The sequence below is a fragment of the Pogona vitticeps genome, chromosome 1 (assembly GCF_051106095.1).
Source record: "Pogona vitticeps strain Pit_001003342236 chromosome 1, PviZW2.1, whole genome shotgun sequence".
NCBI lineage: Eukaryota > Metazoa > Chordata > Lepidosauria > Squamata > Agamidae > Pogona > Pogona vitticeps.
In genome coordinates this window covers 96,383,555-96,406,312 of record NC_135783.1, presented here as the reverse complement: position 1 = coordinate 96,406,312, position 22,758 = coordinate 96,383,555, and the positions used below count along the sequence as shown (strand labels likewise).

At 41.9% G+C, this 22,758-nt stretch overlaps 1 protein-coding gene across 2 annotated transcripts in view; it reads left to right on the top strand.

The window, feature by feature from the left end:
- Positions 1-22,371, top strand: part of FOXO3 (forkhead box O3) — a 125,924-nt gene extending 103,553 nt beyond the window's left edge. For both annotated transcript variants that reach the window (XM_072998111.2, XM_072998118.2), the window contains 2 exons: positions 5,709-7,148; positions 20,208-22,371. In XM_072998111.2, the coding sequence (XP_072854212.2) occupies positions 5,709-7,112 (1,404 nt within the window). In that variant the 3' untranslated portion in view covers positions 7,113-7,148; positions 20,208-22,371. The remainder of the gene's footprint in view (positions 1-5,708; positions 7,149-20,207) is intronic.
- The last annotated feature ends 387 nt before the right edge of the window (positions 22,372-22,758 follow it).

The following is a 22,758-nucleotide window of genomic DNA, read 5'->3' as shown; positions in this document are numbered from 1 at the left end:
TCCATTAATAATCGCGGGGGCTTCCTTTAAGAAATGCAGCATCAGAGAAGAGTTGTGGAAGTCCAATCAAAGATCTGGTAGAAAGAGTATTGAACTCTTCTTCCTCACTGTCCTAGTCAGGTTTTCCCCACAACTGCAGTTTGCATGGCATAAAACACACCTACGAACTGTATTCACACAGTTAACACCACATCTGTTTTGGCCTCCAAAAATAGCACCAGATGTTCTTAGATCAGTATCGTTGAAGAATGTCCATTTCTGGTGTTACGGACTATTTAGGCAAGTTTCATCCCAGAATAGAATATTACAACTGGATTTTGTGTGGGAACAGCTAAGACTGGTTTCAGATGGGTTGTGAATGCCGGGTGTGTGGCAGTGACATACTCCATGAGATGTGTTAATGAACTAATCCTGATCCATTATCATCTGACATTGTCTGTTCCCAAGAAACATTACAGAATGAATGAATGAATGAATAAGTCAGTTGGAGCAAGAAACTAGATGCGAGACTAGATTGTATAATGTAAGCCTAACATCTTATTCCAGACTTTATTATAATATGTAGGTTCAAAGAGACACTTTGAACAAATTCACTACAATCAATGGTAACTGGTACATAGCATGTTTGGCGGGTCAGGTGACACATCAGCCAGTGATAGCAGAGTGACTGGCAGAACCAGGATAAAAGTGGGTATTCCTATGTATATATAGGCATTCTTGCACATATGTATATGCATACATTCAAATACCCAGACACACATTTACACATATACCCATATACAGAGTCAGGCTCAGATACTCCCTTGCTGCACTTCATTCATTCACTCCACACTCTTGCCACAAAATCACAGCAGTTCCTACCTCCTGCTGCTACCCTAGGCGCCTGGTTTCAAGGCTGGGCAGTTGTCATATCTACTCCCATTCATTCTCTCATTTTCTTGCTCCTCATCCTCACACCCCCTAATCCCTTGTTGCCTCTTGTGCCTAGATCCTGCCTCAGCCGCCACTCCATGGTCATTGAAATAATGTGCCTGTGCTATGAATCAATAGGAGATGTGTTTTCTTCCTCGACAGGGAATGGCCAGAAAAATACATGAACCGGGGGGAAACTCATTATTTCAGTTTCCTGTACAGCATTTTCACTGCACTTCAGAAAAAAGAAAGAAAGAAATAACGAAGAAAGGATTGTGAGTCAACAGAGGGGAGAGTTATTTCTGCTCTCTCCCCAAAAGAAAATAATGGGAGAAAATGTGGATGAAGACCGGGGGGGTGGGGGGAAACACAACATTTTTAACATGGGAAGCTATAATCTTGTACATCTTTTTCTAGGAGTGAACACTAATCGGTAGGACCTACTTTTGATAGGCGTAAGATGGTAGAAAAATGCATTTCATTTTAAAAGAAATGCTGCCCCTGCTCATCCAGCCCTATTCAGGCCCTTGATTGATTGATTGATTGATTGATTGATTGATTGATTGATTGATTGATTGATTGATTGATTGATTGATTGATTGATTGCACATATGCCGCCCATCTAGACATGGTCTACTCTGGGTGGCTCACAACAGACAAGATAAAAACAGTTAATATATAGTAACAGTTGGCAACCCCCTCTTTCACAGTGAGAGCATTCATGCACAGGATGAGGGAAAGCAGGAGACACTGCAATCTAGCCCTGTTCAGATCTATAGCTACTGAACAGAAGGGCTCCCCTCATTGCAGAAATTAGTTACAGGAAAAATAGACCATGCTTTGCTTCTCTACCCAGATATCATGCTCAGAGCTGCAAACAAAAGAGGCACATAAGAAATTGATTTCTGTCATCTGTACTTGAATCAGATACTGTATTCTTAGGGCAATAAGATTAATACCCACTTCCTTGCATTATTGTTGATATGAAGACAATAGTAGATCATCACTGCCAGCAGTGGGAATGGGAGATTTCTGTATATTCCCTATAGGAAAGAGTTGATGTCAGTGACCTGAGTTGTTAGTAGTTCAAGCTTCTGTGTTTACCAAATGCAGTTACATTGGATAAGGAGCCAGTTTCAGGCACTGAAAGAAAAATCCTTTTACATGCAGTGAAGAACAATTACATTGTGTCTTTATGGTGGCTCCCTTAAGACTGCTCTAAAATGCAGTCTCTGCCTGAGGAACAGACTGGCTGAGAATAAACTGATGTGGGCAGAACCCCACTTGCCCTAAATAACCAACCTTCATGATCTATAATGTAATAACCGTTTACCTAACTTGTCCGTTATTCCTGTTAACCTGTGCAATCTTTGTTTTTCCATACTCAGTGTGGGACCCTCAAACGACAGGAATTGCAATTTGTATGGTGAAAAAAGTTGCCTTGAAGTAAATTAAGACTTTAATTCCAGTACATTCTGCAGGCAGATAGGATATTGTTTGACTTTTCCATCAGCTGGAGATTGGGAGAGGGTTCTGAGGTGATTTGCATCTGGAGACCTTTTGGTTCATAAGATGATGGTGTGGAGTTTCCAGAATATGAGGGGCAAAAAGAGAGGATTATGGAAGACAGGACTACATCCCTGTGGCCAGTGAGTGTGAGAAAAATTCTTGACAGGCAAGCTGGAGAGGGCTTTCTCCTCCTTCCCTCCCAGTATGCGGAATGTGCTCACCTCAGAGTTCTGGGCAGGTTCCACTTTCACAGCTTCTGAGAAGGCTGTGAAGACAGTTTAAAAAAATGAGCTGCAACAGTGCTTAATTTATTGGGGTGATTTTAACTGTACTTAATTGATTTTAATTTTTTTATGATCACGTTTGGTTTTATTAAATTTTAAGGGTTCTATGGTTAAATTTGTTTTTACTATATTATAATGATGGGAAGCTGCCTTGAGCATTACTTCAAAGGCAAGGTAGAAATATAATAAATGAATTGTAATAATGAAGTTGGAGAACTAAAACAACATCCTGGCACTCTATCATGAGAGACTCCATCAGCGCCTCCTAATCTTTCCAGCTCTGCCATTCTTCATAGGTTGTATTGGTTCTCAGTTGGATGCTAAAGACATGGAATAATGATGTTAGTTGCTTGATACCTAGAGTTGTGTAGACTTTGTATTCCTGTTCCCTAGAAATAATTTTTTTCCAGTTGCATAGATGCTGTATTCCTGTTCCACAAAGCCAACGAATATGGTGCTTAGGTCCTTAAGTATACCACACATAGCCCTGCAATTTTAAAACAGCAGTAAATCTGGAATTAATCACAGCATAGAATACTATGTGAGAAAAAGTACTTTCTTGGACTACATTTCCCAAAATATCCCAGCCAGCATGTCCAGCAGCTGTTACTACCTAAATTGAACATTAGGGGTGTGGCTCTTAATAGCTGCAACTTTAAAACATTTTGGAGCTTAAATTCAGTGAATGGGGAAGCTGGCTTGCAGAAAAAGCAAAAACAGCCATCAGTTTGTTTGGTATTCAAAGGGTCCAGATTCATAACCATTAATTTTCGTAGAAGAACACACTCTAGAGACTTTGATTGAAGCTAAGCATTTTAGGCTTACAAAAAAAGAAAAGTAGCTGTTTGCTTGAAGTGATTGTCCATATATTCCAGTACTGTATATGTCTGCTGTGTGTAGAAGTCAGAAAAATAGGTACAATATTTGGCTTTTTTTCTTTAGCACACCTGCACTCAGACACAATTTTTTTAAAAAACTGCCATTGAGTGAAAAGTACACTACATTTCTTCAGTCATCTCAGATGCCTTCTGTTTCCTTATAGTCTTTTCCCTTTATGCCAGAGTGAATAATATATCTTCAATCCCAATCCCTTGGGTACATTGTAAAATTAGATTTTTTTTAAAAAAACAAATTGTACCTCCTGTTGCTTTTCTGTTTTCAAAATATGCCAGCAGAAGGGATGTACTATATAGCTAACATTTGCCAGCATTCTAAGAACTTCTTAATCTTCACGCATAAGCACTCAGCACCATACAGAGGGTTTGCCAAAACTCTGTAAGGTTATGTCAGTGTTTGGAACTTTTTTGAACTGCTGTTCCCAGAATCTCCCATCCGGCTGTTCTGCCTGGCGCTATGAGGAGTGGCCCACTAAAGTAACTTCTCTAAACTCTTTCCAGAGTGGTAGCTGTTTAAGCCTGCTTCAGCAATAATAAAAACAAAAACAGAAGTATTGTGGCACTTTGAAGACCAAGAAAGTAAAGTTGCAAGTCTCAAAGGGCCACAGTGCTTCTTCTGTTTTTCTAAACTCTGTGTTATTTTTTTTAAAAAAAATTAAAATGCTATTCTGGGTTGTGACATCCCCAGCTAATGTCACTTTATGTCACATTGCAACAGTGTGGATGGGAAAGGATTTTTAAGGTAGTAGCTCCCTGTCTCGCATCAACTTAATCCTCCTAGAAAAACTGGCTGATGGCACAAAGATTTCCAAACAGTTTGTTTTCCTATTTAGTGGAGGCCATTTTAGTCTCTTCAGTAATGACTGGCATAAGCATGCACTCTTCTATGTCTTTTGCTTTCGGTTTATCATGGTTTTATATGTGCTTATAGCAATTCTCCCAATTTTATCTTTGGTTGTTTTGTCTTCTGTATCTTATTGTGGCTGATTTAGAGTGATTTTGCATGTTAATGTTTTAACTTAACCTTTTTCATATAATTGTTAACCTCCCAGAGAACTTTGGTTATTGGGCAGTCTAAAAATATGAATAAGGAGGAGGTGAAGCACTAAGTGGTGCTTTGACTTATATTTCTTGTGCTCTTTGAAATGTAACAATTGGTGGTGCTGTATAAATATACAAGAAATGTACAAGAATGCTCCTGGTGACAGCAGGAATATTAGGCAATTTATGAACAGATAAATGACAAAAGGAAAAAAAGAAAGAAGAGACCATAATTATATAATGATTATTATGGGATAAATCAGTATGGCAGAAGACCATTGGGATAAAACGTGTCGAACATGTTTTACAGCTTGATCTTGAACACATTGACTTGGAAATTAGTTTCTTGCCAAACTGGTTTTTAAATATAGGTAATTAAAATCACAACCTATCTCTGTTAACCATCTCAGTTTCTAGCAGCATACTGATACATCAATAAGCATAAGAGTGTCTCAGTGAATCATTTTAGGTAATAGGAGGTTATACTTAATGAAGAAAGGGGAGAGGTGTTTTCCTTTAATTAACATGGATAATTATTATTAAAGTTGTTTAGAAGGCTGTATTGAGCCATATCAACCAGGTAGTCACCAAATGGCATCAGTGCTGATTTTGCCTGCAACCTAGCTCTGATCCAGAAGTTCATGTTATTCTGTAAGCGGGGGTCACATGAATTCAGTACTCGGAAAAGTTATTTTTGGACACTACAGTTCCCGTAGTTTCCCCAGCCGCCATGACTAGTGTCCATGCTAGCTGGTGTAATCTGGGAATTGAAATCCAATAAAATTACTTTTCCAAGCTCCACTTTCAATTTTGTGTTCAGACTAGAGTTTATCACCTGGGATACTGCTAGCACTTCAAATATACTATACTAATAGTAACTGTGTAATAGCACTAACTGTGGTGGTGGTGGAAGAACGTAGTGGTGGTAGTGATGATGAAGAAGAAAAAGACATATTTTTCATACAATCTTCACATATTGTGTTTAGCCCATTGAGATGGACAAAGGAAACATGTTCCTGTTCTAAATTTGGTTTTTGTTTTTTTTCTGTATGTGTGATTCTTGCAGAATTCGATCCGGCACAACTTGTCCCTTCATAGTCGATTCATCAGGGTACAGAACGAAGGAACTGGGAAAAGCTCATGGTGGATGATCAATCCTGATGGTGGGAAAGGTGGGAAGGCACCACGGAGGCGGGCAGTTTCAATGGACAACAGCAACAAGTACACAAAGAGCCGAGGGCGAGCGGCTAAGAAGAAAGCGGCCCTGCAAGCAGCACAAGACACAAGCGAAGACAGCCCCACCCAACTCTCCAAGTGGCCTGGCAGCCCAACATCACGAAGCAGCGATGAGCTCGAAGCGTGGACAGATTTCCGGTCCCGGACAAACTCCAACGCCAGTACAATAAGTGGCCGCTTGTCGCCCATTTTGGCAACCACGGAGCTCGATGAGGCTCAGGATGATGACGCTCCCCTTTCCCCAATGCTGTACAGTAGCCCACCTAGCATGTCCCCATCAGTAAACAAACCCTGTAATGTGGAGCTGCCGAGACTGACTGATATGGCAGGCACCATGAACTTGAACGATGGCCTGACAGATAACCTAATGGATGATCTTCTGGACAATATAACTCTCCCCGCTTCCCAGCAGTCTCCCACAGGGGGACTCATGCAAAGAAGCTCGAGTTTTCCCTACAGTTCCAAAGGGTCAGGCCTTGGTTCCCCGTCGAGTAGTTTCAATAACGCCGTGTTCGGGCCGTCGTCTCTGAATTCCCTCCGACAGTCTCCCATGCAAACCATCCAAGAGAACAAGCAAGCGACGTTTTCTTCCATGTCTCACTATAATAACCAAACCTTGCAGGATCTGCTGGCATCGGATTCGCACAGCCACAGTGACGTCATGATGACTCAGTCCGATCCGCTTATGTCGCAAGCCAGCACGGCGGTGTCTGCCCAAAACGTACGCAGGAATATTATGCTACGGAATGATCCAATGATGTCCTTTGCTGCCCAGCCAAGCCAGGGCAGTTTGGCCAACCAGAATCTGCTCCACCACCAGCATCCACCCCAGAACTCCTCCCTCAGCGGCAGCCGTGCCTTGTCCAATTCCGTCGGTTCTATGGGCTTAAGTGACTCAAACAACGTTGGGTCGGCAAAACACCAGCAACAGTCACCTGCCAACCAGTCTATGCAATCACTCTCTGACTCGCTCTCAGGCTCTTCTTTGTATTCCAACAGCGTGAGCCTCCCGATGATGGGGCAAGATAAATTCCCCACTGATTTGGACCTGGATATTTTCAACGGGAGCTTGGAATGCGATATGGAGTCCATTATCCGCAGTGAACTCATGGATGCAGATGGGTTGGATTTTAACTTTGATTCCCTCATCTCAGCCCAGAATGTGGTCACTCTGAATGTGGGAAACTTCGCTGGTGCTAAGCAAGCGTCATCACAGAGTTGGGTTCCAGGCTGAAGGATTTATGCAAAGAGGGGAAAATGGGCAAAGCAGGTTAGCAACATTTGGTCTGTCACCGTCGGCTGTTTTTCATTAGACTATACCGTATGTAAATAGTACTGGGTTGTTGTTTTTTTAAATGATAGCAGACATCCTAGAGCAAATTGGGAGGTAGGTAGTGGCATGGTACATTCAATTTACATAGTAGGAGTCTTGTGGCACAGTGATTAAGCTGCAGTACTGCAGCCAAAACTCTGCTCGTGACCTGGGTTCAATCCCAGGTAGCCAGCTTAAGGTTCACTTAACCTTCCATCCTTCTGAGGTCAGTAAATTGAATACCCAGCTCACTGGGTGGGGTTTGAGGCAATGTGTAGTCTGCATAATTAAATTGTAAACCACCCAAAGAGTGCTGTAAACACTATGGGGCAGTATATAAGCAGTACACTTTTTTATTTTTACCATAGCAATAACTAAGGCAGATTCAGTTCTACTCTTCTGTAAGATGCTCTCTACATATACATCTTACAGATGTTGTTGTTGTTGTTAATAATAATCATAATTAATAATTAATAATAATAATTAATAATAGTGGCAAAATTAGTGCACTGGTCATTATGCAAAAAATATAACTTGCCAGCCTCCAAAAACCCATGAAAACATCAGGTAAAGAAAAGAAGGTGTCAGAAAATGAGGAAGTCAAGATCTTACGGGATTTCGGGATCCAAACTGATAGACACTTTGAACATAACACTCCAGATGTAGTAGTAATAAAATGAAGAAATGTCTGGATCGTTGACACTGCAATTCCAGGGGATGCCAGAGTTGAAAATAAAGAATTGGAAAAACTAACAAAGTACAGAGACCTGGCAATCAAAATATCTCGCCTCTGGAAGAAACACACTTCAGTGGTCCCCATAGTTATTGGGGCTTTGGGAACAGTAACAAGAAATTTCAGGCAGTACTACAAGTAGTTGCAGATTTCAGAACTCATACCATCAGAGCTACAAAAAACAGCAATATTAGGAAAAACATATATTCTGTGCCAATATTTAACAGTTACTTAGGCTTTTGGTTAGAACTTGTGTCTGTTATATAATATCAGTCAATGTTTTTATAATTTTGACTGTGCCTAGTGTTTATTATTATTATTATTATTATTATTATTATTATTATTATTGTTGTTGTTGTTGTTGTTGTTGTTGTTGTTGCTGTTGCTGTTGCTGTTGCTGTTGCTGTTGTTGTTATCATCATCATTATCGTTATCAATAATAATAATAATAATAATAATAATAATAATAATAATAATAATAATAATAATAATAATAATAATAATAATAATAATAGTAGCCACCAAGTCAATTTTGACGTATGGTGACACTCTTCAGTGTTTTTAAGGTATAGATTACTTAGAAGTTGTGCATTTTGCTCATGGTGACACTCTCCAGTGTTTTTAAGGTATAGATTACTTAGAAGCTGTGCATTTTGCTCAAGGCTACACATTGTCTTTTATCCTTGGAGCCACAGTGGGAAATCAAACTCCCAACTTCTCTCTCCACAGCCAGATACCTAATTCGCAGAGCTGTCCAGCCAGGTCTTCCAGAGGTACTACACACTATGAGCTCACTAGTGGGAGATAGTGCATAGCTAGTGCATAGCTTGGTTAGAAAATATTCTATCATATAGGTAGTTGGGTATAATTGCCTTTGAGTCCTCATCTAGTCGTATACACAGGGATGTGGTGGCACTGCAGGTTAAACCACAGAAGCCTCTGTGCTGCTAGGTCAGAAGACCACCCATCGTAAGATCGAATCCACGCGACGGAGTGAGCTCCCGTCGCTTTGTCCCAGCTCCTGCCAACCTAGCAGTTTGAAGGCATGTAAAAATGCAAGTAGATAAATAGGTACCACTTCGGTGGGAAGGTAACGGTGTTCCGTGTCTAGTCGCACTGGCCACGTGACAACGGAAACTGTCTTTGGACAAACACTGGCTCTATGGCTTTCAAACGGGGATGGGCACCGCGCCCTAGAGTCGGACATGACTGGACTAAATGTCAAGGGGAACCTTTACCTTTACCACATCTAGTCATATACACCAGGGGTCCCCAACCCCTGGTCTGCAGCACTGCCGATCCATGGCCTTTGCAAGACTGGGCCACAGAAACAGATCTCCCGCATGCACTCCCCCCCACGCACGCCCACCTGCATGCATGGCCCACCCACCTGCATGCATGGGTGCCCTGCCCAACCGCATGGGTGCATGCATGTGTCCTACTCACCCACGAGCAGTGGGGGTGCCCCAGCCCTCCTGCACACAGACCCCCGCCCCCCAACCTGTCTGCGGTTTGGAAATGGTTGGGGACCACTGATAAACACCATATTTCTGAACTTATGTTTCTTCTCATATTGCTGCCACAACAGATCATCAGATGGCAAAAATAATGTGTTTATGTCATAACACTTTTTCAGCCTTTGCACAATACTGCTTTTCCTCAGGCTCTTCCCACTTGGTGAATGTTCCCAAGCCTACAACACTTTTTTACCTAAAGTTGTTGAATTGACCCCCCAATGCTGATAGCATTTATTTCTCACACTAGTCAGTTTGCACTGAAATGTTCATTATGAGAAAAAATGAATTCTATTATCAGCAAAGAGGATAACAGGAGAAGTTACGTATTTGTTTTAAGGTGTTGAGTTCATGAGATCAGTTGGTCCAAGTCCCATATTTCTAATTGTATCACCATAGCCTCTTTGTATGAAGCTGTTATTGCACACCCCTACTCTTCTCCACCTGGTATCCTTCAGATGCATAATCCAACAATCTGGCAGATGCTATGTTCAGGAATGGTGATGTTTATGTTACAAATTGAAGTAATGCTTCTAGGCAAGACTAGTTAAAGCCCTATATCCCTTCCTGGCAAAGCTGGTGAAAAAGAAAAAGAAGGAAATGAATCAGTTGCTAATAGCCCATAAATAATGGTTTCATTCGCCAGCCAGCCATTGTTGAGCCCACTGCTCTTCTCCAGCTTTAGTATACACAGCTAAGGGAGAGGAGATGTTCTTGGAGGCTGCATGCCACTAGTGAGTGAAGCTGTAATTACACTGTATTTTAATGTAAAGCTGTTACTGCCCAAGCATGGAATTTTTGGACTACATCCCCCAGAATTCTGCAGGAATTCTCACAGCCAGACTTCTTGGGGCTGTAGAAAAGACATCAAAGTACCCACAGCAGTTTTTAATCACATACAGGTGGGGAATGGTGGGTCTGTCTTGGCCATGCTGCTGAAGGGAAGAAGTGCCTGAAGGGAAGAAGTATTCTGTGAGAGATGCAAGGCATTATGGACCCTGGTACTCATATCAGAATCACCCTCTACAGCAGTGGTCCCCAACCTTGGGCCTCCAGATGTTCTCGGACTTCAACTCCCAGAAATCCTGGCCAGCAGAGGTGGTGGTGAAGGTTTCTGGGAGTTGTAGTCCAAGAACATCTGGAGGCCCAAGGTTGGGGACCACTGCTCTACAGAGTGTAATGGACAAGGAGACTACCAAACCCAAATCTACACCCGTACATGATTAAAAACAGCTGTGAACACTTTCTTTTCTACAGCCCCGGAAGTCTGGTTAGATGGATTCCACCCAACAATTGGGAGATGTAGTCCAGAAATTTAAAAACAAAAAACATGCCTGTTACTACCAGGATAATTAAACCTTAGGAGAGGCATTTTAAGGATGGGTAAAAACTCAAGACAAAAGTTAGGGAAACCTCAAACATTGATATCATGAGAAGGGGACATGGCAATTTAAGAAATCCAAGAGGGCCCAATTGGGAGTCAAGGAAGGCTGACCCCAGGGCCTGGCATGGTGTCTAATAGGCACACAGGATTTGGGAAAGGGGTGGGATCGTACGACATTTGTACCGAGGTATGATGCAGGTAAGACCAATGGGGTTTCTCATGAGACTTTTGCTGTTCACGTTCTCCAAATGCAGCACAAGTGAGAGTTTTGAGAGATCCCTGTGTCTCTGGCTCACTGGAGAGCCAGGTCCTTGTTCTTGGCCAAGCAGCGAGTGGATTTGTGCATGCCTTACGAAATAGATTATAGCACAATATAATATAATATAATAGTCCATCCATTCTTTGAGGGTTTTTTTTTAGTGTGCTTTTTAAGAGCCATTATGCTGTTCATGTGAATCAGCAATGATAACCGGAAACTTGCTGCTCCTCCTGATGCCAAAATTGTGGGATTGTGCACTCTCACAAGATGACGGCATCTCCTGGTATTTTTAGAACAATCAGAACAGCATCAGGTGAACTTCCTGGTGTGTGACATCTTGTTTCAGTGATATTAGGATCATAGTCTAAAATGTTTCTCTTTCAGCTGCTTTTCCTCTCCTTTTTACAAACGTTTCTCTGCCATTTGTCACCATTTAGCTTGTGGGATTATAGTGTTGAACTGTGCTGTCTTTCAAGCATAGACCAGCAGAGATGCTAGCTGGCAAGGGTGCCTCCTTTACCTTTAATTGTTCCAAGATGCTGAGAAATGATGCAAATACTGTTTGTTATTGTAGTCTTCCAGACAGAATTCTCCTCATGGGTGAGGAGATCTAGGTTGGTGGAGCAACAAGGTGATAAAGCCAACCTCTTTGCCCTGTTTTGTTTTTGAAAGGTACAGACATGGTCTGTGGATGAGAACCTAACAACCCCATCCCAAACCACTTTCTTGAAATAAGCCATGCATGTGAATTGCATTCTCTGTTCCTATTGATTGATCAACGTTGGATTTGAAATCCCTGGATCGTGATATTCCCAAATAAACTTTGCCCTGGTCGAAAACCCAAAGGCTTTGTGCTGTTCCACTGAGAAAGGTGAAAATTTCCAGCAAATGCAATTGAGCTGTTCATGCTCTGTATCTTGACAGAGGTGAACTTTTGCATGCGATGGAGGAAGTCATAGATTATCATGGTGCATGGTGATTGGTAGTTCATTCAGTGTATCATCTATGAATTAATTTAGCTGAGTTCTGTGGTTTTTCATAGAAGCCTCAAGATTATGAGGAAGCCAGTGCAACACACGTAAGCCCTAGCCAGCATAGCCAAGATACTGAGCTTTATTTTGCCCAGATTAAATGATGTGAATTTAGTTTTCAGGAGACAGGAAAAGTTCTTCTTCAGGATTTTTCAAGAAAAATAAATAAATTGTACTTTTTAAACATTTGATTTCTATTTCGATGACATAGCTCTTGCTTTTGTTTTCCTAGTCTTTTTATTCATTCTGCCTTGATTTTGAACCTTTGAACTGCAGAGCTGGAAGGGATCCTGTGGATCACCAAGTCCGGCCCCTTTGCATTTCTCTTTTCTTAGTTTTCACAAGGAAGGAATTTACCTTTAAGAGGAGTGAAGGCACAGGGCTTATAGGAGTGGCTCTTTTGCACTCTCCCTTTTGAAAGGTGTATTATTAACAAGGCGGGGGGGGGACTCCTGTGCCACACCACTTTGGTGCCCTTGCCTCCTTTTATATTTCCTCTTGGCTTTCTGACCTCTCGGAGTCATGTAATGACCTTAGCAAAGGCAACCCTGCCATTATAAGAAGATTTGTTTGAATCATAATCTTAATCAAGAGCTGGGTTCCTGCAGTAATACAGGAAGAGCAACAGTCCGATAAATGTGTGGAGCAGGAAGGAAGGGTTGTGTTTCCTATTGAATGCTAATTTAGAACTCATTAAGACTGATTCTGTTCTTGTAGGTGCTTTACGTTTTGTCAAACGGAATGGTGTCTGCTGTCTAAATGCACCAGGGCAGGGTCCCCCAACTAGGTGCTTTGTAGATCTGTGGAACTGCAACTCCTATCATCCCCCAGTCAGCACAGCCATTATCCTGTCTGACTTTTAACAGTAGGGATTGGAGTCTTGCACTTTGAAGGGCAACTGGGGAAATTTGCCTATGTCTGTTATTGGATGGCAGAAAAAATATAGTCCCCTTAAATGGGGGTGATATGATTTCGGCTTCTGTTACTGCTCTACCTGGTATTTGTCCTTCCTGGGTTACAAACTAGGAAGTTGTTTGGAGTTGTTTGCAGTGACCCATCTTTTTCCAACCTTCCTATAGAGCAAATTGTTAACCCTGTCTCTCCCGGACTCCCTCTGAGCTTGGAATAGCCGCATATTGGGAATAGAGCCATCAAAATCCCCAGATATATGGGATATTCGGAAACTTGTTCTGATAAACTATGAGCTGTGCTGTTTTTTTAAATGGAAGATACTGACTTGAGTTGACCAACCGGTAGTTCTATGACTTTGATGCATTTTTGGCCTGGTTCTCCTCGGGTCTCATTGCTTTGCATTTAAGTCATGACAATGCTTTTTCTGAGACTATTTGGAAGAACAGCAGTGACTTTATATATGTGAAGCTGCAAATTAATATTGGGAAAGTAATTCACTTAGGTGATTTTGAATAGGCGCAATAATAATCTCTGTGTCGGAAAAGATCCATCTTATTGATTGAAAAGAAATATAATTCTACCTTCAGACCTCCAGACTTAAATATTCCTGCTTTACTTTAATTGAGAATTCCTTTTAAGCCTGAAGAGCAATTTATTAATTTATAGCAGGGAGTTGTCTAAGGTATTGCTTTCTTGATAAGCTTATTTAAAAGTATCCCACTCCTTATCCTGTCTGCTGAGAAAAATTCAAATGTTGAACAGAATGTGTGATTGAGACACATTGGTGATGGTGACCTATTGAGAATAAAGCCAGAATCCTGTTCAAGAGTAGTTTTATTATATTCTGGGGGCTGCTGTAGAATAATAATTGGCACAATATTACAGCCTTAAAATATGGTCCATAATACAGAAATACCAGCAAAGTCCAACTCAAATCACGTCTGGATCAAACAGTGTTGTGCATAATTTGTCGCTTCTAGGTCTTCTGCAGTAGATATCAGACTGGAGTGCTCCTGACACACACAAACACATTTTAAAAATACTGCATGGACTGTTAAATCTTTCTTGTTGATGAGTTCCAGTTCAGTTTCACCACACTGTGCCTTGCACTTGGGAAACCTCAGTGCGTCACCTTTCCATTCTGCACAAATTTCCAGTACAGCCTAATTAACACCTGTGGGAATCAAATGGGTGCAGTAATCTGCATTAGGTAATACTTAAAGGCTCTCTTGCCACTTCAGCTGAGATCAGAGTCTAGGGAATGTAATTCTAAGCCAAGAGTGGTGGAATGAAGTTAGCCAATGGGAACTAAAATGGCTGTCCAGTCCAAGCAACATATAAATATGGAATAACCAGTCATTATTTAGGCCCTTGAATTTCAGGCACCAGACTAGTGGTAAGGTGAGATAAGTGCCTGCAGTTTATTCTACTCATAAAACTTTGCAAGTTTTTAAACTTGCAAAAACCTATTGGCACAATATTTTTAACATTGTGCCAATAGGTTTTTTTCTTGACTAAAAATAAAAAATCAGCAAAGTTGTAACCGAGCAACCTATTACATTGCTCATTATAAAGCAAAACATCCAAAACATTTTAGAGCCAGTTCATATGATCTTTAGTCACTGCAAACTATTCGTGTTATTTGGCTCCTAATCTGTATTGTCAGAGTACAGTAAATTGTTTCTTTTCAGACTGTTTATTTATCTTGCTCACCAACATCCCTGTCTGTTTTGTGTACTGATACTACACTCTGTGCATATGAAGAAGTGGACTAAAGTCCAGTAAAGCATGTGCCAAATGAAAGTGTGTCTCACCACTCCTTGTTCTTTCAGTTTACAGAGTTTTGAGATGAAGAAAATGAAGTCTATGTCAAAAATCAACTGTTGTTATTTTTTTCCAGTATAGCCAAAACTTTCAAGCCTCTTCGGTTCAGAGACCAGGGAAGAGGCCTGGGAAGAAAAGGACGGTGCATGTCATATTGAGGAGAGAACCCGCTAAGGCAGAGGTACAGCCAGGGACTAGTACCTGGAAGTCAGGGAGCAGAGTCTGGCATTGCTTCAAGGCAGAGAGCAGAGGCTATTGAACATATGAGCAGAATTAATAACAAGGAATTATTGAACCAAACAGAAAATACCCTGGGCGTTAGCCTCTTTTGCTAGAAATCCTCTGAAGGTCCAGTGTGCAGTTCATTTCCACTGATGGCACTGCTTCTGCTAGCACAACTAGGAGGGGTCAATATGCTCCACTTCATATCCCATGCAGACACACACACCCCCTCCAATCAGCTTCAGAGGATTAGGAAATCCTCTGGAGCAGTTTTCTAAGCAGTGTGAAGAACTCTTTTCAGGAAGGGAAGGATATTGTGTCATGCTAGCAGCAGGGCCCTGGAGTGATGTGGGTCTTAAGCTGACATGGGCATTTTCTAGGAAGCAATTTTCAGCCACTGGCATTGTCTAGAGCAGGGGTCTCAAACATGCGGCCCGGGGGCCATTTGTGGCACACTGCATGATAGTTTGTGGCCCCTGCCTTGCCTGCCCCCCCGAAGTGCCCACGCATCCTCTGCTGTCAAGAGTTAAAAAAAAGCCTCACCTCGCTTGCCGGCTGTCTCCCAAGACAGTGCCTCTTGCACCCTCCATCTGGAATTGCAGCCTGCCAGCCAGCCTGCCTGTCTGCTGGCTGACAGACTGCAGTTCTGGATGGAGCGTGCAAGAGGCGCTATCTTGGGAGACAGCCGGTGAGCGAGGCACGCTGCTGTCCCTTTTCCCCGAGCTGCCGCCGAGCAATGCCTGAGAGTGGAGCTCAACCCCGGCCCATCCTCGAAGAGCGCCTCCAAGCCGCCAACAGCAGCTGCCGCCACCGCCGCCTCTTCCAGGGAAGCGGCTCTCTGGCTCTCTTTCTCTCTCGGCACCCCCAGCACCAGCCCTGCCAGTGGCCGCCTCAGCACCCAGCGATGCTTCCCCCTCCTCTTCATCCTGCTTCAGCCGCCTTGGCTCTGGAGTTTGCTCCTCTGTCATGGTGGGGGTAGCTGCTGCTGCTGAGTGCGCCTTTTTTTGAGGGGGCCCCTCAGAGGAAGGTTGCCAGACCTCCGTGTGTGTGTGGTGTACACCTGTGGGGCCCCCACCCCATTCTGTTTAATTTCCCGGGTACCGATGGGGGCTTTTCTCCTTTAGCAAGGCGATTCTGTGAGGGTTTTAAAAAAAAATTATGTTGTCCCCCCCCCCCCCGCTAGGGGGTTGCCGGTGCTCCCTCCCTTCTCCGCTTCTTTGTCCTGCTGCTGCTGTTGGTTATGGTAGTGAAGAAGGAGCTGGAGGGGGTTGTGGCCGGTGACAAGGCTCGCACGCCCCTCCTACTCCTCCTCGGAGCCCCAGCCAGGCTAAGGAAACTCCTGGGCGGCTTCCTTGGGCTCTTGCCCCACTTGTGCCCCAGCCTCGCCCAGCCTCTGCCTCCAGCAGCCCCCAGGTAAATTGAGTTTGAGACCCCTGGTCTAGAGGCTACATGGACTACACAAAAAAAAATTAAAGTGGAATTAGCTAGAAGTCTACTTCAGATTTTGCAAATTAGTGCCCACCAAGAGGTGTGGCCGGCACCTCTGAAGATGCCGGCCACAGAGACTGGAGAAACGTTGGGAAGAACAACCTTCAGAACACGGCCAAAGAGCCCGAAAAACCCACAACAACCATTTGCAAATTAGTGTTTTGAGAACATTAAAATAGTGTTGTGTGTGTGTGTGTGAGAGAGAGACCTATATAAAAGGTGAATTGCCACCCAGTGAAGCTTCCAAGAATGTCACCCTTTTTACTACAAACAAGAGAAATCTGGAGGAGGGCTGGCAGGGGAGGGGAGTGACATGTGGCTGTAGGGACATGCTACAGAATCTTTTATTAGTTAAGGATTGCCCTCTTCTAGTCTGGAGCTATTTCTGATGTCTGTTTCTGACCCCAGGGTCTGCATGAGGGTATCTTTGTGGAAAGCATCTTTGGGATTTGGAATCAGTGTCTGCTAGACAGCCAAAGCCACATTCTTTCTCTGCATCCACTCATTGAGGGCAAGGGGGAAAATATGCTGCCAGTTGCCACACTTCTTAATGTGAAGTGGAAGAAAAGACACTCAGACCTCACCAACCCAAAATCAGTTCACCAGTTCCTACCCTCCAAAAATCCCCTCCCGTTTGGGGGAGCAGGATCCTGCCATCTTTATTCTGCAAAGCAACCTCACTCCACCTAATTCAGCTAGCAAAGGAGCAGGGTTAGACCTTGCACATGTAAATTACCTCCTTGCTGTAGTTACCCTTGGACTTTCACCAGGCTTCCAGGCTTACCATTTTGTCACTTGTTGATTACTGGGACAGGCAAGTGGTTTTTTTTGTTTTGTTTTTTTTGTTTGTTTGTTTTTTGTTTTTTTTAAATCTGCCCAGGGTTAGTGACCACAGTGCCAAGATGGACAGAAAGTCGTCTGGTGAAGAACTGTGAAACGCATCACCTAGAGAAATTCTTTCTCCCACACCACTGTGAATAAAATAGGAGGCCCGCCATTCCTTGCATCATATTGCCATCTTGAATGTGTACTTGGTGAACTAGTGAATGTCCTTAGTTCTTCCAGCTAGATGGCATGGAGAAAAATAACCCAAACTGTCAATCTAATGTTGCTTTTTTAATCCAGAAGAACTACAAATGGACGACACACAGGCAGTTGACTTTGGTAGAGTTCTGGAAAATGAGTGTGGGGCATATATTAGATTTCATTAATGAGATGCCACCCCGTCCCTCACTATCTTGACTAATGAGATAGGACTTGCAAGGCATTAAGCCTCAAAGAGTCTCTGAAAAACCTGAAACTAGGTGGATGCTCTGCTGCTTTAGGCCATGTCTCAACAAAAGCCCTAAAAGAATTAGCCAAGATGATCACATACAGTGGAGCCCCCTATTTGCTAAATTGTAAATTGAACCCTATTTTCCCCTTTGGTTCAATGTGATAATAAGCATTTGCTTGCAATGGAATGTCCATGCCTTATGAATGAAACCTCTGCTGTCTTCTCCCTTCTCCCTCACACTTTCTCTTTCTAGCTCACTTGCCAGACAATGTCCTCTGACCTCTGCTGTCTTTTCTCTTCTCCACTCCAGCTCTTCTCTCTAGTTTACTTGGTGGGGACTTCTTCCAGTCTCTACTGTCTACTTGCTTCTTCCATTCTCTTGCAGCTGTGCCTGGTGACATAAGCTGTATACCACCATTGACAGTGATCATGAAAGTGAATTTTGGACATGAGGAGAATTAGCTAATGTTTGGAATAGTTGTAAAAGTGCGGAATTGTAAAGCAAGCCTTTGTAAGCAGACCCCTGTATGTAATTGTCCAGGTTGCACTGTGATGTCCTAAGACTAGCTTGTGACAGGAAATAGGCCTACAATGACCATCGTGACATGTTTACTAAGCAGGATCCTTGGCATAATCCCCATGTTGACTTTACAGCAAGTGAAGAAAGAAACGTGTTAATTCATCCAATTGATTGTTCATAACTTTCTCGGCAAAGTTGAGTCTAATGATAGCCAGTTCTGACTGCATAAAACGCAGTGCCATTGTCACAAACTCACCTGAATGAGACTCTTCCACAATGAAATTGTGATGGCGGCGGGGGGGGGGATGCACTCCTCAGTTGTATTTACGTCCTGGTGAACATTGCAGCAGGAAGCCTGATGTTTGAAGCTACTCACTTAGTCTATAGCTCTGTCTAGTTATGACTTATGACCTAATCATGTGGAACATGCATCTTTAGAGGAGCATACTAGCCCCAGTTTCCTTCATCATTGTTTTCAATGCATTAATTTTTTAGAAAATATATTATTTATTCCAACCAGAAAGAAAAAAGAAAAGAAGAGGGGATAAACAAAATATAATCATAGGCCAGCCATACTGTATAATAATAATAATACATCCAAACAGTATTTTCTCAGGAGTTGGTGCCAATAAAATAGACTTTTATGCCTACCTAAAGTAATGAATTCTTCTGACCACTAAATAATAAATGGTGCACGTATATCATTCCACCCTTGAAATGTGAGTTATTTGGCAATTGTAAGTGCTCATAAAATGCCGTCACGCCGACGACCAGTTGAGTTCCAAAGCACAGAGACATAGTTTAAAAGTATGTACATGTCTGCAAATATAAACTTAAAAAAAAACAAAGTTAATCTGCTGCAGTATATCCAATCAAAAAAGGGGGGCCCTACTGGACACGCCCACATCAAGAGGCACAATCTACATTACAACATTATCATTTAGTTGATGTGGCCAATTTCATTGTAAGTGAACCAAGTGGTGTCCAGAATGTCCAACATAGTCGTTTTTTGCTGAAAAAAAGTGTAGCTTTAGGTCTAAAAAGATCTCAAGTATTGAAGCTGGGGCAGGTTTCCACTGGTTAATTTGCACTGGACAGTTCAGTTCCTCATTCTACTCCATTCCTATTTCATTAATGTTGAAGTTATTGCTTCTGAATGCAGATTTATAAACCGTTGCTGTTGGCTTCACATTCCAAAATGGCAAGAGTTGCTGTGGTCGATCACCTATGTATGAATACAAGGACAAGTGTAACATGTGGAAGCAAGCATCAGAAGGGAGGAAAGCTGTTCTGTCTGGGTAGCCTCTCCACATGAGCCAGAGCCCCAATTTTGAAGAGTTCCATTTCATGTTAAGCGGGTTCCTGAAGAGAGCAACCTCCTCATCTTCATTGCTTTTATGTGTTTAAAGCAACAATGGCAGAGATATAACTACCATTCTTCCTTCAGTATCTGTGGGTTCCACATGCTTAGATAATGACTGAATAGGGCATTTGGAAACATAACACGGAAGGGGAGTGACTCTTCAGGATGTCTTAGCAGCCCAGTGCTCTGCATGGGTTTCCCCGATCAGCTGTGTCAGTACAACTTTATGCACCTAACATGGTGTATTTACCTTTAGTGTTTTGAGCAGATGAAGCAGCCTAATGGATGGAGCTGCTCCTCTTCCTTGAGGGGGACCGGCTCTTCTTTGTGCTTTCACTGAAGCTTTCACATTTCCAGTAAACATATTTTTTTTGTAACAGATTCAGGATTCCACAAAATATTGCTGGCTGTCTGGATTGCTTACCCATTTCAACAATCTGCTGAAATTCACTGATGCTGTTTTGTCTTGTTCTGTTTTTGTGTTCCTTTAGGCCCTTCATCTGACACAAGTTTTGAAGAAAAGAAAAACCTTTGCCAAAATCAACTGTCAGCAAAGACAGGGATACCGTTTACAGCTTATATTATAACCTTTATCAGCCCTGCATTATTTTCCTGATGAAACCAAGACTGTTAATGAGCCCCAGCACTGGAGTGACGAACTGCCTTGTTTGGAACTGAACTTATTCTGAAGTATGCAAAATCTTCCTAATGTGGGGTGGTCCAGCAGCAATTCCAAGATATGTGGATACCACCCTGTTTCAGAACACACTGTGTAGCCTTGATGATAGTTTCTTTGTCATTCAATATATGGTGTTGCAGGATTATTTTTTGTTAGGTTTCGTTTTTCAGGGTTCCCCCCATCCCACCCTTCTAAGGTGTGAGTAATTCCCTCCCCCAATAAATGCTTTAATTGTTTTTCCCCCATATGCCATTTCCTTATGAATACAAAATGCAGAATAATATATGCACAATGAAAAGTTGAATCCATTTTGGCTTGAAATACCAACAGCACTTGAATATTACAGTCTTCATAGTATCTGAAATTAATTGGGTTAAAGAGGTGGTTTGTGAAGGGTTTTTATATTTGTTTTTGGCTTGGGTTTTGATTTTTGATTTTTAACTGGATGGCTGATTAATGGATTGGTTCTGATTCAGTCTCAACAATTCCCCATCTAAGTCTGTTCTGAAACTTAAGGGTACGCTTGTCTTTTTTTTTCTCAGCACAAAGGAGGGGGGGGTGAATTTTACCTCACAAAAATTAGCCACCACCAATGCTGCATCCTATCCAGTGTTCAAAAGGTATGAGGGAGACGGGTATTTTATAGTGTTTAGGGAGTTAGATGGCAGCTGACATGCTGTCAGTCAGATCAGCTCTAGCTTAATGGGTTGCACTCACCATTCTGCCCAGATAGGCATGGTGGCTTGGCTTTTGTTTTTGTTTTCTGTTTTCCTTCGTTGTTTATTTGTTTTTGGCTCTGCCCCTACGCCAACTGGTGAATCTGGAAATGAGGCTGTGAGTTGCACCTGTTTACCACCTTGCCAAACATGTCCGTGACCACCTAGAAGGCAACAGCTTGCTTTCACATTAATGATAACAATACCAATAATAATTGCATTAAAAACAATAACAATAAAAGAAAGAAAGAAAAAACGAAAAGAAAAAAATTAACTATCTTGCATGAAAATGAAGTTTTATGTATCTGCATCATCCAGGACATGGGTGATTTATTACTTTGGTGATTATTTTTTACATCCTCCTCTTAATAATTCTTTCCTTCTTGTGATGTATCTATCATGGAGACTGGGAGGAGAAGCTGTGTAAACCAGGAAGGAAGATAGGAGGGAAAACCATACAGATAGCTTTTCATAGGAGCGTAGACTGTCATTGGATAAATTCCACTGAAAAACAAAGTAGTTTTTATATATTTTGCTGATATGGGTTTCTTTTGTAAATTTATATAGTAATAAGGACTGAAAGTTATGGTGCTGTGAAAGTCTTGTTTGATTACTTTTTATTGCTATGCTTTTGAGATAAAGAGGGAAGGAGACAGACAAATAGGGGGAAGAACCCAATGGTACATTTTAATTTTTATTATTATTATTATTTTTAATGGTGTGAAGACATTTTGGCTGGGCCGACATATACCACTTTCTCCAAAGTGAAACATGAAAAAACCTTTGGCATAAAGACACAATGCATATAAATATATAAATATATTTTATTATGTACAGAAACAGATCATTATGCATGAATGTTAGGAAAACAAATTAGCATTTTAACCCAAGGTTTCAGTGCATGATTTTCCACTGGCACATGTACCATGTACTATGTGACGTGAGGCCTGTCAGTCGCCACACATTAGTGCGCGTGCACCTGTAAGGCACAAAGCACACACACACACACACAACACACCTCTGTGGGCCCCCTGCTGCTCCTTCTTTTCCAGTTCTCTGAGGTAATACTGGGTGAAATAACAGGCCCCCCTCGTGCAACAGACGTTTTGTTTTGTACTGTAGTCTCCTCATGATTGTGCTGCGCTATTTCTATAGACGAACATGTGAACACCATCCTGTGCAGTTCAGAATTGAATTATGAAAACTCTGTGCTATTGTGGTTCTTCATAGATCATAGAATAAAAGGAAACTTTCCAAATAGTTAAGATGTTTATCATTTTTCAAAAATAAATAAATACAGACTATTTTTTAATAATTAAGGTGGTATATTTGTCAATGGCAGGGTCTAGTTTACTATATTTCTTTAAATCAGAGATTACCAGTGTGTGAGAATGTTTAGCACATTGGAAAGGGCTTCCCTAAGAGGAAAACACTATAAAACTGTCATCTGTTCCAGGGCTTAAGAAAAGTATGAGTTTATTTAGAAAGACTCAGTTACAGGTACTTATTACCAAAGCTACTTAAGATTTTGTTCACATGCATTCATTAGTATCTGAAATATCATTAATATGTAAATTCAGACAATAGTATATTGGGGGTACTTGTTTGGTTTAGCAATGTTTTACATTGTGTACAATTCATGGCTAA